This window comes from Pleurodeles waltl, chromosome 9 (assembly GCF_031143425.1).
Source record: "Pleurodeles waltl isolate 20211129_DDA chromosome 9, aPleWal1.hap1.20221129, whole genome shotgun sequence".
NCBI lineage: Eukaryota > Metazoa > Chordata > Amphibia > Caudata > Salamandridae > Pleurodeles > Pleurodeles waltl.
The window spans coordinates 1,103,390,500-1,103,407,165 of NC_090448.1; the positions used below are offsets into that span (position 1 = coordinate 1,103,390,500).

The 16,666-nt window shown below is 40.8% G+C and overlaps 1 protein-coding gene across 2 annotated transcripts in view; it reads right to left on the reverse strand.

The window, feature by feature from the left end:
* PLEKHH1 (pleckstrin homology, MyTH4 and FERM domain containing H1) overlaps positions 1-16,666 on the reverse strand; it is a 277,931-nt gene that overhangs the window by 116,750 nt on the left and 144,515 nt on the right. For both annotated transcript variants that reach the window (XM_069208829.1, XM_069208828.1), the window contains exons 7-8: positions 4,932-5,944; positions 2,141-2,219 (exon numbers count right to left, since the gene is read on the reverse strand). In XM_069208829.1, the coding sequence (XP_069064930.1) occupies positions 2,141-2,219; positions 4,932-5,944 (1,092 nt within the window). The remainder of the gene's footprint in view (positions 1-2,140; positions 2,220-4,931; positions 5,945-16,666) is intronic.

The window sequence follows — 16,666 nt, forward strand, 5'->3', positions numbered from 1 at the left end:
AAAAAAAACAAAAAAAAAAAGAAAAGGGGCCAGGGTACAGACACCCTGACCCCTTAGCTCAGGAGCTGGGGTCTGCCCAGAGCAAAAATGCTTTAAAAATAAATAAATTACGCCACAAGTCGTGGTGGATCCGACAAAACTTCCCGCCAAAAAAATGAAGTGTGGGCTACCGTACTTCATCATTCAGAAGCCCCCAGGTGGGCCAAGCCCCTGGGGCATTGTTTACTGTAGTGCGGTGGTACGCCCGGCCCCCAACCCTCCCCCCTCCCTGCAGCCACCTCCCCGGTCCACTGTTTATTGTAGTGTGGCCCGTCCCCCCTCCCCACAGCCCTGGGGGCCGCCACCTCCCCAAGGCTTTTATCACTTGTAATGGGGAATGCCCACCCCACTCCCTGCAGCCCCAGGGACCATCACCTCTGCAGGGCTTTAACATAATTATATACTGGGGGCCCAGCTCCTTCGCAATGGTGAAGGAGCGTCGCCCCCCTGGGTAAGCCAGGAGCTGAAAGATAAAACAATATTAATTTATTGTTTTATCTTTCAGCTGCTGGCTCAGCAAAAAGCATGTAAAGGGAGGTGCAGGCTGGACCACAGGAGGTTGGAGGAGGAGAGAGTGCATCTAAGTGCACATGTGAGTTTGGCCGGCTGTCTCAGGACGACCAAACACACATTCACACTTCGGTTTCTCCAACCCAGCTGTGTTGAACGGCCGGGCTAGAGAAACTGCACAAATCCCAGACTGTGTCTGAGCGATAGTCCAAGCCGCTCAGACCAATCCTGACACTGCTTTTATGCTAGGTTTAGCATGAAAGCAGCACCAGGATTGCTGGGAAGCTTGTGCTGGTGTCCTAGTGAATGCTGGGATACCAGAAGAGGATTAAGGTGGCAGGTGGCGGCGACGGGAAGAGGTACATTTTTTACACCTCCCTCCCCACCTGCCTGCCCCTCCCCTTGAGATTTGTGGCCGCCGCCCAAGGATCACCATCTCCCCAGGGCAAACTAAAATAGAAAGACTAAAGCTAAAATGAGAGGATATTTTCTGTAAATTCACACTACTTTTCTCAGCCATATTAGAATTAATTCTGACATTCTCAGTACTTCCAACAGGAACAGCCTATCAGTTGATTCCCTTGTGTTCTACTGCAGCCATTCCAGAGTATTCTAAAGAACAACTAGAACGATAACAGTCTTATTTATGACTAAAGTATGGCACACCTGAGGTCATCTTGATTGAAACAAACTAGTAAAAGTCAAAACATTTAATTTAAAAAGGAACAAAATGAGGGATTTCATTTTGTTATAAAAATTATGGTTAGTACTTTAGAAAGAACAATTAGGGCACATTTTTGAGTGAATTTCTATGTCTTTTTAAAATTTGATTTCCTAACTATAATGTTACAAACACACACACACACACACACACACCCACCCACTCCCCCACAAAAAAAAAAACTTCCACTATTTGTATTCAGTTAAAAAAGTGGCCTGGACATTTCTTCCATTATTGCAAAATGCCACAGTGCGGTTTGCTCAACACAGTCCAACCAGTATTCTATGGAATCCAGCTGAACACACATACTTACACATTTACAAAGGACTACACAATTGGTTCATGGGAAGATAAAGTTCAGTGCTGTCTAATGTCTGGTCTGCAGAGACGGTTCACACTCCACCCTCCCATAAAGCGATGAGCACGATTACATTGTAGGGGGACTTGTTCCCATTAAGGAAACTCCTGCCAAAGGCATCCCACAAGATCAGAACAACAGGAGAGGAGGTTAAAATGACTGGGTTGATACAAGTAGTACCATTAGAACAAGTAATAGGCAGACTTGTGACACAGAGGCAAACTCCAGTAGTAAGGGCTATGTAAAACGATAATCTATATACCTCCTCTCTGAAGCACGTTCATAGGAATAATAATTGACTTGAAAACCAGACTGCAATTACCAGGACAGATTGTCTTGAATGTCAGCAACCTAAAATGTGATGTTGCTTTAAAAACTGAGCATCTTTGCAAGATCACGTGTTAGACGTTTTTATTGTTTTTTGAAAAATAGTCGGAGACTGAATCATTTGCATGTCCTAAAACTTCCGAATGTATCTCGGCCGAAAGCCTCGGTTTTGTTTTGTAACTCACCTCGATTGGGCGCATCATACCCAGGAAACACTTCCGACAGCCTCATTCCTGACTTTGCCAATGCATATATCCGACTTTCCTGCAGCAAAGTCAGAAAGACCATGCATTAAATGTGCACACAAACTGCTTATATTCATATGTAGCATTTTACTCTATGAATTCTGAAAGTGATGACTTGTGAAAGTATCAAGTACTTTAATAGGAGAGTTGATCCACCATGGACTAGTCAATTTAGTATAGATCACATCTAAAACTTAAACAACTCTTGTTCTGACCTTAAGCATTTATATTACAGTAATGTCATCCTTTGGATATCAAAATCAGCTTCCCAGATGCAGGCGTGGTGCCTGCAGCTCTGATTGTGGGAGCTGCTAAAGGAGGCTTCATGAACACCGAATATTTATTTCTTTAACTAGATCATAATAGCATTTTAATTCAATTTACTTTTATTGCAGAGGCATAAGCAGTTAAATACAAAATATTCCAAATACATAAAATCTAACGATTTGGACACTCAGCTGGCAAAATCAACCTGCCTAGGTTTTAGTTCATTATGTCTTTCAAATACACCACTCGTACAGTCTTTTTTCCTTATGTATGGGACACATAACATATATCATCAATGTGGCAACATCACAAGTTATTTCTTGTATGCACAAAGATCAGAAAATGGAGATATGTGTTTGCACATACTTCACCTGCATTGCTATTAGAGTATTAGTACATAGGAAATGTATATGTATTACAAATCTAATTTTAAAATTAGACTACTGAGAGCTGCTGATTGGAACAATAGTATCTCTATGATAAAACAGAAATTGTGCAAAGAGGCTTTAAAACCGAATAAAAATAGAAATTAAGAAAGTGGATGTGACTAAATGAAAGGGTATGTAAATACTCTAAAACATTTGTGATCATTAAACTATTCATGCAGCGTTTTGCCCGGCACATGGTTTCAAACAAAGCGATTTCAGTGTTATGCAAGTGAAACAAGCACTGGCAAAGCCAATTGGTATGGGTTTAAGTGCTAACACGGGCAGCATTAGCGCATTAGAGGGAGACACAAATAAGGAAGCCAGCGGGTGTACAGAGGGCTATTTGTGTGAAGTAGTCGGTGTGTAGTTCAATGCAAGCGCCTGAGCGGTAGCAGAAGGATACACCGAAATAGACAATAATATGAGGTGAGGGTTAATCCACTAGGCTGAGCCAATATTTGACTGACGAAGTCTGAAGCCAATGGCAGCAAGAGGCTGGTTGCAGAAAGCCAAAGGTGAAAAGGGGTGGACCCAAACTCCAGTTTATGTATATAATTAACAACTGGTCAGTTTGACAGCTTTGCTGTGAAAACCTAGTCTTAAAAAAGACAACACATCAGAATGAGTCTTACTCCGACAATCTCCATCAACGCAAGAGAGTCCATTAGGGTAACCAGCTTAAGCTCTATACTACAGCAGGTGTATACTCAAGTGGCAGGTCCACGCCAGGTTTTCAGGCTATCCACATAAGATAACTGTATAAACTATGGATTTAAATGAGACTCAGTGGCATACTAATTGATTATTAACCTGTGTGGCCCTGTTGGGCTAAAATTAAACAACCCTTTAATAGGGTCCAGCAGCTCCCAACCTGTGGTCCGCGGCTCTCAGGGGTCTGTGACACATTCCCAGGGAGCCACAGGCCTGAGACGGCAGGAAGGCCCTTCTCCATCTGGAGCCTCTGACAGAAACACATGTGTGTTTTTATATGTATTACTTTCTTTGTGCAGAAGTTTTAAAAGCAGTGCTAAGTTTCTTGTACATCCAACAGCTTTCGGGGAAAAATAAAGCATCACGATAACTCTGGTTATTAATTTACCTGCTGGAGAGAGATGGGAGTTTTGTCTAGTGGCAGTTTTGACTCCTCTTAAGTAGCACAGATGGTTAATACGCCTGCTGCAAAGATCGTGTGTCATGCAAAGAACAGTATTTTATGTGCATAGCACAGTGGGTTACTGCTTTTGTCACAGAGATTCTTTTGTTACTATGCAGCTCATAAATTACAATCCTAATCTAGCACAGTGAGCTATAAACTGCCATCAAAGAGCTGCATGCAAACTCCATGGCACAAATTACAAAGTTATGTTTTACTTTCCAGTCTTTCATTTTCCTTATGCTGCTAAAAAAGGTTCGCATGTGTAGAAATACATTCTTATTAAAGTCAACACTAATTTCTGTGTTCTGTTCTGAATCCTGAATCTGTGGTTCTCCAGACCAACCGCTCTTAGAAAATGCCTACCAGTGTGGATGACATGTGAATCCTAAACCTTGTAGTCCCCTGTTATGTGCTCAGACACCCTAAACTGGTATGAGAGGTGCTATAAAACAAATAAATTACATGTGTTAGAGAGGCTATGGAGAGATAAAAGGCCCTTATGGTTTTACGTCTTTCCTCACCACATAGTTATGTGAAAAAGCTTTCTCAGATCTTATGTACCTAAAAAACAAAAACATAAATCACTTGGGAAAAGTTGAACCTGACCTGAGGATTCCTCTTTCCTAAATAAAACTAAACATTGAAAAAGTTAGTCGCCGACTGCACCAATAACCTTCCCATTAAATCTTTTGATTTTTGCATTTTTTTTTCAATATAAAATAATTATATCTTTAGTAATTTGAGTATTTGGTTTGGTGTGTACTTGCGTATTTCTTTTGCGAACTACTGTTTTAACGTTTGAAATTTAAATTGTACAAATTCAGTGGAGGACCTCAGGAGTCAAAAGGTTGGGAATCACTGCTGTAGAAGACTGCCTTACCCAGGACGGAAATCTATGAAGCGGTGGCGTTGGAGGTTTGCTTCCTCGATGTACCACGCCTTCTGCATCAGAATAGTCCTGCTCTTTCTGAACCAAGCCAAGCAGGTTAATCCCAGTCTCCGCCTCCGATTCGCCTTCATAGTCCGCCTCAGTTTCCATGTTTTCAGGCACATCATCTATGTCGGTTTCCTCAACTTGAACCATATCAGGAGGTAAAAGAATGGGCTTGAAGGAGCAGATGTCAATGTTAACTACATGGTTTAGACGGTCCTCCCCAGGTTGAGGCTGACTGTAATGTTTCTTGGCAAGCTGTATGCTGTCCCTGGGCACCGAGGGTGTCCTCACCTTTGGCAAGGTCATGCTATTACCCAAACTGCCCTCCCTCAATGGGAAGGCCCTCTCTATAGACGAGGTCAAGGTCACAGTGGGTGCTGGGAGCTTCACTGTCATGGTAGGGGTTAGGAGTGGGCTGTGCATGGTCATTTCTCCTGAAGAAGACGAAGAATCTAACCTTTGGGAGCGGAACTTGCTGTTCAGCTCATCTGAGGAATTTCCTAAGTCAGACGTCTGATTGGAGGAACTGCAATCACTGGAATTACTTTGGTTTTCCAAAGAGGACTTAAAAGTCAAGGGTTCCTTAATTGTCCTCAGGGTTGTCACAGCAGGTTCAGTCAACGGATCTGGAGACAGGCGCTCCAATCCTAGAGTGTCTTCCGAGTTCACAGTAAAAGCTCCTTTCAAACTGGCAGCTGTCCTTGGAAGGAAGGCCTCATCCACGGCTCTAGTTGGACTCTGTGATGAAGTTATCTTACCGGCCAATTCAGGGACTTCATTGTCATTAAGCACACTTGCTGCCTGCTGAGCGACACCTTCCACATGTTCCTGGTATGGCTGTGTTACTCCTGTGCAAAGGATCCTGTGATTCTGAGTCAGATGTTCAGATACAGATGTGAGCGCAAGCCCAGGTCTGATGCTTGCCCGAAGAGACTCCACAGGAGGGACTCTGTTCATACCTGCTTAGAACAAAAACACATACAATGAAATACAATTCAATCAAAAATTGTGCCTTTTTTAACAATTTTATTTCAATGTTTTCGATAGAGATGACATATTTCACTGAACGATCCAATAAGAAACAACCTTAACAAGGACCATTAACATACAGATTTACACTTAAAGCCAAATAAAACCAAGCAGGATCACACTCACCAGGGGCTTTGGAATACTTCAAGTACAAATACATGGGTGAATGAGTACATCATTCAGTCAGCATTTGAAAAAGTCAAAATAGGAGCTAGGTTAGCATAAGCCTGATCTATGGGACATTTCTGTCATGTATCCTGGGCCTTTGTGGTGGTGGCCGAGACTTTTAATGTAGATGCAAAACGTGGGCCCAGATTTTTGCAGTAGCTCACTTTATCACACTCTGCACTGGTTACTACATCAAAGATAGCTCATTTCCGTGTATAAGCAATTGTGAGTCTTGCAGCCACTAACATGTAGGTTATATATTTTTAGTAAAGTAGTAAGTGGGTACTCCAAGTCTACCCCTTGTCACCAAACAGCAGAATAATGGGGACCAAACTTTATTCTTGATGAGAGGTCTTTAGTATAGGGCAAAACATCTTTCTTGAAAATGGCAACATCCTTACAGGGCCATCACATATAGGATATCATGCCCCACTAATTCCACCCCCTACAATCTAGCTCTTAAGACTGAAAACATTGGCTTTAATTGAAATCCCATTTGGTGACCTGCCCGTCACAGCATTCCAGCATGGAGTGGAGGGTGAGCCCACCACCTCAGCCACTGCCCTACATCTTAGCGAGTGATGGTTTTCTGCTCTTGTACGGAGTGTACTTACAAGCATACAAAGTAACCTAGTTGTGCAGTTTTACAAAAGCCATTCATAAACGTCAGCAATGCTACAAGTCAGCTACAAACGCCAGGTCTATTGGCTTTGCCAACGCTTGCTAACCATGTATTTATCTTACATTGTAATAACAACATACAATCATCTCATATCTGTTCACTTATTGGGAAGTCACATTCAAAACCAGGATAAAATAAACAGCCTACAGTCAAGAGCAGTCTGACAACACACTTCTCCCCCATCACCATATTCGCACAACTCTTCTGTACTACCACGTCACAGTGGGGAAACAAATAAAAATTGTTTGTTGCAATTCTACACCTATTTAGGATCCAAATCTGCGTATTTATTCTACAATATTTCTTCCACTGCATTTCTCTGAATACATATTCACGCTAAACAGAGCCCCATTAATTCGAATTGTAAGACCTCATCTTGTAAACACATATGTATATCAGTTTTGCTCTATCTCTTGATACAAAATAAAAACAGACAAAGAAAAACAACTAAACATACAAGCACGAGCAAAGCCAACAGTTCTGGCCCGGCAAGCGTGTGAGGTTTATTTTTTTTGCAAATATATGCAAAAAATAATAACCAAGCATGTAAAAAAATAATAAAATAAAGGAGTGGCCCTGCAGTCTGCGTTCACTATCTCTAGCACTCAAATGCACTTCTTTTCAGGCACCTCTGCACATGTAATCAGGCAACGTACTGTCACTCACACTTCAAGGCAGCGAGTGGATGAAGTTGGCGGGCCAACTGAACCATGCTCTAAGCCAGTGGTTCCCAATCTTTTGACTTCTGCGGACCCCCACCTTGTCATTACTGGAACCCGGGGACCCCCACTGAATCATTGATGGAATCTGGGGACCCAGCACTAAGCCATTACTGGAAGTCGGGGGCCCCGGCCAACACATTGTCAATGATTTGAAATGTGAAACAATACACACAAAATACAGAAACAAGCATTATTCAAACAAATACACAAATAACACATTTTATTTAATTAGCAAATATAGATAAAAAATAGTTTTAAAGCAAGGTTGGAGCGTTTCTATATTCAATTGAAGCCACACATCTTCCATGCTATTTTCTGTTTGATACACCTGGACTGCTCCCACCAATCAATCTGTGGATTCTAATTTAATTTTAGTCTTCAATTTCATATTCCTTGACATTTACAGCATGATTTAAAATTTTTAGTTGTGCACTTAGCCACATTATTTATATACACTTTATTAATTTGTTAATAATAATTTTCTAAGCAGTTGGGGACAAACTGAGGAGGCTTTGCAGACCCCAGGGGTCCCCAGATCACAGGTTGGGAACCACTGCTATAAACTGTAGCAAATGCATGAATCCAATGAGCTATTGCAGCGGTTCCTAACCTGTGGTCTGCAGACCCCCAGGGGGTCTGTGACACATTTCCAGGGGGTCTGCAGACCTGGACCGGCAGGAAGAACCTTCTCCAGCTGGGGCCTATTGCGTGTTTTTATATTTATTACTTGATTTGTGCGGCAGTTTAAAATGCACTCCAAAGTTCCTTGTACATCCAGCAGCTTTCAGGCAAAAATAAAAGCATCAAGATAACTGGTGATTAATGTACCTGCTGGAGAGAGATGGGAGTTTTGTCTAGTGGCAGTTTTGACTCATCTAAGGTAGCACAGATGTTTAATATACCTAAAGCAAAGAACATGTATCATGCAAAGAACAGTATGTTGTGTGCATGGAACAGTGCTTACTGCTTTTGTCACAGATTATTTTATTACTATGCAGTTAATAAATTACTATTGTAATCTAGCACAGCGAGCCATGAACTGCCATCAAAGAGCAGCATGCAAACTGCATGCCATAAATTAGAAAGTTATGTTTTTTCCCCAAGTCGTTCATTAAACTTATGCTACTAAAATAGATTTGCTTACAAAGAAATGCATTCTTCTTATTAAAGTCAACGCTAACTACTGTTATTTTCTGAATCCTGCGTTTGTGCATCTCCAGACCAAGCACTCTTAGAAAATGCTTACCAGTGTGGATGACCTATGAATCATACACAATGGTAGTCCCCTGTAAAGTGCTCCACCACCCTACACTGGTATGATAGGTGCTATAAGACAGATATTCTTAACCTGTGGTCCATTGCCACAGTAGATCCTGGCACTGAAAACTACTTTGTGTGCCAATATGCTCTTTGTGGAAGAGCAGAATGCGATCACTCACTGTAAGGCCTGCCTATAGATAGAGAGAGAAATAGAAGTTTAATAGAAACAAAATGTCTTTGTTAACAAGTGCCAGACCTAATTAGGGACCCAATTCTTCAAGAAAGTCACAAAAGTGCACCCATGGTACATGACTTTGAATTAGTGGCTTTCATGAATTCACAAGAACTTACAGAAGTAGACCAGGAAATCGTACTCCTAGAAAATATTTGTGAACTGTATTTTAGCATGAGCAAACATGCACGTGTAGATTTATTCATGTGAAAATCTTTTGAGTGTTTACAAGTTCACTTTCCCTCCAAACACTTTTTTCCCCAACCCTGGAAGAACTTCTACTTTTTTTTACAGGACAAGTCGATTTAAGAAGCAACCTGTCCCATGGACAAGTAGATATTTTATTAAATTCCACACCCCTGTGTATGCACACTACATGGCACAAATTAGAAAGTTATGTTTTTCCCAAGTCTTTCATTATCCTTATGCTGCTAAAAAAAGGTCTGCTTGCTTAGAAATACACTCTTATTATTAAAGTCAACAATAACTACTGTTTAATGTTCTAAACATGAATGTGTGCTTCTCCAGACCAACCCCTCTTAGAAAATGTCTACCATTGTGGATGACATGTGAATCCTACACCCTGTAGTCCCCTGTAAAGTGCTCTGACATCCTACACTAGTATGAGAGATACTATAAAACAAATAAATTACATGTGACATAGAGGCTATGGAGAGATGAGAGGCCCTTATGGGTTTACTTCCTTTCCCCACCAAATATTTATGAGAAAAACTTTCTCAGATCTTATGTACCTAAAAAATAAAAACAGAAATCGCTTGGAAAATGTAGAATTGACCCAAGGATTTAGTTTTCCCAAATATAACCAAAAATTGAAAAGTTAGCCCCCACGATGCAAAATGTTTAGATTTTTGCATTTTTTTCAATAGAAAATAATTATATCTTTAGTAATTCAAGTATTTGTTTGGTGTATACATGTTTGTGCATTTTTTGCTAATTACTTTTTTAATGTCTGAAAATTAAAATCGTACAAATTGAGTGGGGGTCCTCGACTGCCAGTAGTGATTGAGTGGGGGTCCTCAGGAGTCAAAAGGTTGGGAACCACTGAGATATTGCATATCCAACACATTGCGCAGGCCACATTATCTGCCAAATCACAATATCAAACCATACAAGTCACCAAAAAATGAATAAAAGCTGTGACAGAGACTTAGAACACAGTTTACCTTCACTACAAAAAAGCAGTTAACCATTTCAAGTCTCACCAAGAAGACATAACATAGCAATTAAAATGGATTAAATTGAGTGATTATCAAGTAGAGCCATAAGCAAAAAACAGCAAGACATACAATTAAGGCAAATTTAGCGAGTGAAAGCAGGTACTTTGCTAATCAGTACACAGCTTATACCTTACCTATTCTTCTGGATGAAATGATGGTATTTCCCCACTATGAGTGCGCTACATAAATCTAACTACTATATTGAATGCGACTACATTATGTGCAATATTTTGGTATTATTACATTGATTCCAGTGGCATGCGGCTGTAGCACTTATGAAATACCTCTGTAAAGACATTCCAAATGGACATAGCCTTTTTTAGGATGCAGCCTACCAGTACTAAGGACATCTTGAGGGCATTCAGAAACCTAACCACAAATGCATTCCGCCTGTTGCTTGCCATTGACTTTGTGCTTTGTAACATTTTCTTGCTTTCCATTTGCTGGCTTTATTTGTTTTAGGCTGTCCAGCTTGAGTTTCTATCTTACCCTGCCCAAACCTCATTTACAGTATCCTTTCAAGTGCTTCCTTTCTGTGAAAAGGCCAGTAAATCTTGTTATCTCGTCACATTTGCTGTGCATTCAAAGACCAAGGTTAATTGTCAGGCCCGGTCTTCTGAGGGCGCTTGTTTACTTTTCTTTCTCTGATTTCAAAATGAGTGGATTTATGTGACAATTCTGTTGTTACTGGTGGAAGGAAAGAGTTCTTTCTAACACACTACACTGAAATGAACTGTGGCAGTATTTCAGAATAGAATTAGGAAAACAAATGAAGCACATTTTTTTAATTTTGAAGTGTGTTAGAAAGAAATACTTTAACACGATCAAAACAAATCATTACATTAGGTAATGCGATTTCCATACATTTCATCTGTTCATTGTATAGTTTTATTAGCAAATCTGTATGTCTGTGCAAAAATAATTGTCATTCTAAATAAAAATGTGTTGTCTGTAATGGCAGTGTCCCACCACATCATGAATACTCCACTCTATTCCACTTCACTCCACTAAACACCACTCCACACCACTGGACTCTACTCTACATCACTACACGTTACACCACTAAATGCCACTACACTCTGCATCATTCCACTCTACTCCACTTCACACTACACCTCTCTACTCTACCCTGTACCACTCTTCTCTATGCCAATGCACTATTCGTCACTGTACTCTACACCGCTCCAGTCTAGGCCACGCCAATCTACTCTGCACAGCTCCACTCTATGCCACTCTACCCTGCACCATTCCACTATATGCCACTTCACTCTTTTATTAAAAAATTTGCTCTTAGCCATGCACTCTACTCTGACCCACTCCATGCCACTGCAATCTACGCCAAGCTACTCTTAACATTGCAGTCTAAGCCAATGCACTCTACACAACTGCACTCATCACTGCACTCTACTCTGCACCACTGTAGGTGCTCTACACCACTGCTCTCTATCCCACTCTACTACCCTCTCTGCCACTGAACTCTGCGCCACTCTACTGTGCACTACTCCACTGCACTCTAAGACACCATACTCTATTCTGTACAAAACTATGCTACTCTAAGCCACTCTAATCCACTGCACTCTATGCCACTCCACCCTACTCTGCACTCTACGCCACTGCCCTCTGCATCACTCTTCTCTATGCCACTGCACTTTACTCTGCGTCACTCTACTCTGCTCCACTGCATTCTACTAAGCACCATCCTAATCTATGCCACTGCATTCTACAAGGCTGCACTGTACACCGCTGAATTCAATGCCACTATACTCTGCAACACTATACACCAGTCCACTCTACGCCACTCCAGTTTATGGCTCTCTACGAGCCTCCACACTGTGCCACTCCAATACAAGACACACTCCCACTCCACTCTACTCTTTGCCATTCCACTCTACAACACTCCACGCCCCTTTCCTCTACGCCACTAACTTTTAGTCATGATAAACAGGCACACTAGGATATAACATGGCTAAAACTCATTGGCAAAACTAATAGCTCTTGCAGAGGCGAGACTATTTGGCTTTGCCAATGCTTGTTTACATTACTGCTGGCAAACCTCCATTCAGATGCTTGCGGCAGGTAATCTTGCATAGGGTGGTCACTAATGTAACCATGTATACAACACTAATAATATTAGTAGTTCTGGATTAAATGGGAACCAATTTGTGCACTATGTGAATTAACAAAGTTTTCCCAGGTAACGTGTGAAAATATGCAACAGTCGCAGTTTTTTCTACAACAGGGAAATATTTACCCTGTGGAGAAGCCCCTTCTCAATCAGCGTCAACAGTTTTAGGGGGGTTCCGTTCTCCTTTCCACAACGTAAAGTGATTTACTCTAGCCTTTCACAAGAGTAAGCCTACGGCCATTTCCAGAGTTCAAATAAGACAGAGAAACAATTAAGGATACCCAAAAAACTCGAGTTTGTAGGTGTTTCCAATGTTTCCAGGCCATCTGCAAACTAGAAAGTCCACTCCATGGTCGTAGACTGGAATATACTTATCCACAACATTACATCATTGTAAGGAAGTACTGCTCAGGAGTAAACAGATTAATAGAGCAGTGCTACCTGCAATCGTAAACCAAGCAGTTATCGCTTGTAAGCTGTGCCTATGAGCAAAAATGGGTTTGAGAATCAGGCCCCATGCATTTCGCCAAGCAACCTTTACTTGGTTAATGAGGCAAAGCCTTAGACTTTGCTTGCCCTTTTCTCAGTAATATTGTTTACTAAACACAGTGTGCATAGAAAGCTTTATAATCTGCCTCTTGTCCATTTACACAGTGATTAATTCACCTTTTACTTATCCCCCCACCGGCTCTCCTGTGATGGCTGGTTGTGAAGGCAGGCATGTAAAAGCATGTCTGCCAGTTTACCCACTTTCTGAACAGAACAAAACACAGGCACAGAGGAAACAAGCATTTGCAATGCAATAGGTCTCGCATTTGCTAGAATTCGAGCTATTAGCATTGTAAATTCAGAACTGGACTTTTCTTGCCACAAATTGGTCAACACTGCCTCATGATTTCATCTTTTCTTGCCATATAATTCCAGTGGCCCTGCATATAACTAAAGCACTTCCATTCACCTTCTTCCTCTATCTGCAGCAAAAAATGAAAAGGTTACCATTTAGCATCTTAATTTAAATCTGCTATGCTAATTCCAATAGAATACCACTTTCACCACCCCACCAGAGTTGCTGGCTGGCTAACACAATTTCCCCAAAAAAGACACAAGATAGCCACAGGGAAGAAATAACCTAGAAGGGTCACCTAAAACTATCAAGAGTGTTCAAACAGTCATAGTGTAATAGGGATGTTATGTTGGCCTAAATCGTGGACATAAATGTAATAAGGAGAGATTATTAAAACATATAAAATCATATAAACCCTTATCAGAAATAAACTTTTGGCATTAGACTCTAATGCTCAAAAAAGCCCTTAGAGGGCACCATAACACGAATATCATTTGTAAGAATCCTGGTCATGTAACCATATTGGTAACCCCATGAAAAAAAACAGGAGAAAGTCATGCAGTGTAATCATATACTTAGCTCCTCGAGGTTTTTTCAGGGATAGCAGGCCTACTGCAATGATACTACAAACAAGGCCTTTAAAACAATCTCCCGGCTGTAAAACAAAACATCTAGCTATGAGAAAGCTTAAAAGACATTGAATGGTGGGAGGGGTTATTATTTTGGAGTCCCCACTTACATAGAGATGACGTAGACAGAAAGAGCACATTGTGGTCAATATTTTGAAGGTTGTCCATTGTCCTAGTTCACCACAGGCTGAGTTATGCGCACCAGTATTTTGTAATTGTAATGCCCTGCAAAGCATTATGGGGCAAGTTTCAGTATCACAAATATTTTAGTATGTTGATATGACTGCAAGGCTTACAACAGCCCCTAGAGCACGCCGCAATGAAAATAGCATTTGGAGGAAACCTGGTCATATAACTATATAGTTAGCCTGTACAGGGCACAACCATACAAAAAGAAAATGGCAATAAATAATGCAGTGTAACCATATATTTAGCCCCTAGAGGATACAGTGCATTACACATTTTCAGGGGTAGCATGCCTGTAGCAATGATATTACAAACAAGGCCCTTAAAACGCAAGCAATTCTCAGCTGTAAAACAAAAGTTACGGCCATGAAAGTGCTTAAAAAACACTGAATGGCGGGAGGAGTTATTATTTTGGGGTCCCCAATTACCTAGTGTGGTGACCTAGAGATGAGCTAGGCAGAATGAGTGTGTTGTGCTGAACGTTTTAGTGGTGGTCACATTGTCCTAGGACCACCACAGGCTGAATTATGAGCAAATATGTTTTGTAAAAGTAATGTCCTGCAAAGCATTATTGAGGGAGTTTCCTGAGTGCAGTGAATATTGTATCATCAGCTCTCCCAATGTACCGGTAGAGGCGCTTTCACTTTGAGGATTTCTGTTTTACGTAAAGCATTTACAAATTTCAAGTGGTTTAACGGGAGAGCCACAAGAAATGACTCTGAATAGGTAACTGCAAACAATGTGACCAGCGCTCCAATACTGCTGATCAAGTTCACTCTGTTGTGTCTGTTCACGCTGTTTGGGACATGGCCGCCATGTAGCACGAAAGGGAGACACAAAAGAAAAAATAGTTAGCTCATGCTGACGTATATCGGACATCATGCAATAATCCATTTAACGGGTCAGTCTGCAAGGCATGACAAAAACAGCCTCAAGGCAAGGGAGACTGAAGGACACAAAGAGAATAAATTGAGAAAGAAGGTATTAATATATATATATATATATATATATATATATATATATATATATATATACATATATATATATATATATATATATATGTATATATATATATACATACAGATAGGAGTAGAGGTAGAGGACACATGCCACAATTGTGCTGTAAAATCTTTAATCACATTAGCGTAACTGGGACTCAGTAGTGCAATGGGTCATGACAGACAACTCATTGTTGCATGGAATGAGCTACAAAATTAATTTGGGATGCACAGTTGTCTGCTTGAAGCCAGTGACTTGAGTTACATGAGATTACAAAACAGATAAACTTAGTTACAGAGGCAAAGAAATTGGAAAGACCAGTTGAGTAAACATGGCTGCAAAGAGAAACTCAGGAACCCGATCCTTTGTAACCTATGTGAAATTGAAATAAGCATCTGTACTAACTGGTATAGTGTATGTACCTATAAATACAGATTACTGGAAGTTGTGGCTATAAGCACAACCCCTTTTATTAGTTCTGGCTAGAAAGCATAGCAGTCAGCTTGATCTTGTTACCAACACTTACAAATGTACACAAAATGGGCTTTGGCTTTGCCCAAGGACTCAATGCCACCTCCTGCTATTGGTCCTTTAGTGTATCAAGGAAGTGATCCACTTGAATGCATTTTATTCCTTTTTGTGAGTTTTTTCAAGCACTGGCAAGGCCAATCATTCTGGCTTCAATGCGATGAACAGTATTTGCGCATGTCTGTGTTAACACATAAAGGTCTGAGAGATTGTCTTTGCCAACATGTGTTTAAGCAATTAACTGGGTCTGATCTACTGGATGGTTGAATGAACCCAACTATGAAAATTTGAAATCTTTTGTAAGAGATGTTTTTCAGCTGACTGGACATTTTCTGATAGCACTTTGCAGTGGCACACATACAAAACTGCCTTGTTGGTCCCCCAGGACTGCCTACACTATGAGACATAGTGGATAAAAGCTTTGACCACCTCCATAACAGTGATGATGATTGATCATCAATCCAAGGAGACTACTCATTTGATTTGCTGCTGAATAGATGCTGCTGGAAGACCTCATGTGAAAGGATTGGCAGGTTAGCAAGAACAGAAGCTATGTGGTCCATGACAAGGTTGTAGAATTGGAACTTGGAGGCATGGGTTTTGGTCCTTGATTAAGCATGGTTATTGAGCGTAAATCTCCCTTATTTAAATTGCAAATCTGTATCGTGTAAGGAAAAAACTATGTGTGAAGATGTGTCATATGAATTTTATTTGATGTTCAGCCACTGTATTGTGGCATTCATTACCACACAGCTCCATCACCTATCAATAAAACTAGTCTGTGGCCCATGATCCAATGTAGCGCAAGGTTGCCATGGCCAGCATTTCCGTTAGAAATGCTTTGTTTCCAAATAAATTAATTATTTTAATAGGTGGAATGGCCCCTTATGAAAAGTATGCATATAAACAATGCTCACTTAGCAGGAACACCTGTTCTTTTTCCTAGACAGAATGTATAGGTAGGACACTGCTAGCGTGTCACCACTGCCTGCCAAAAGGAACAGTCAAAGTAGACTTTTTGTCTCATCTTCCATCACGT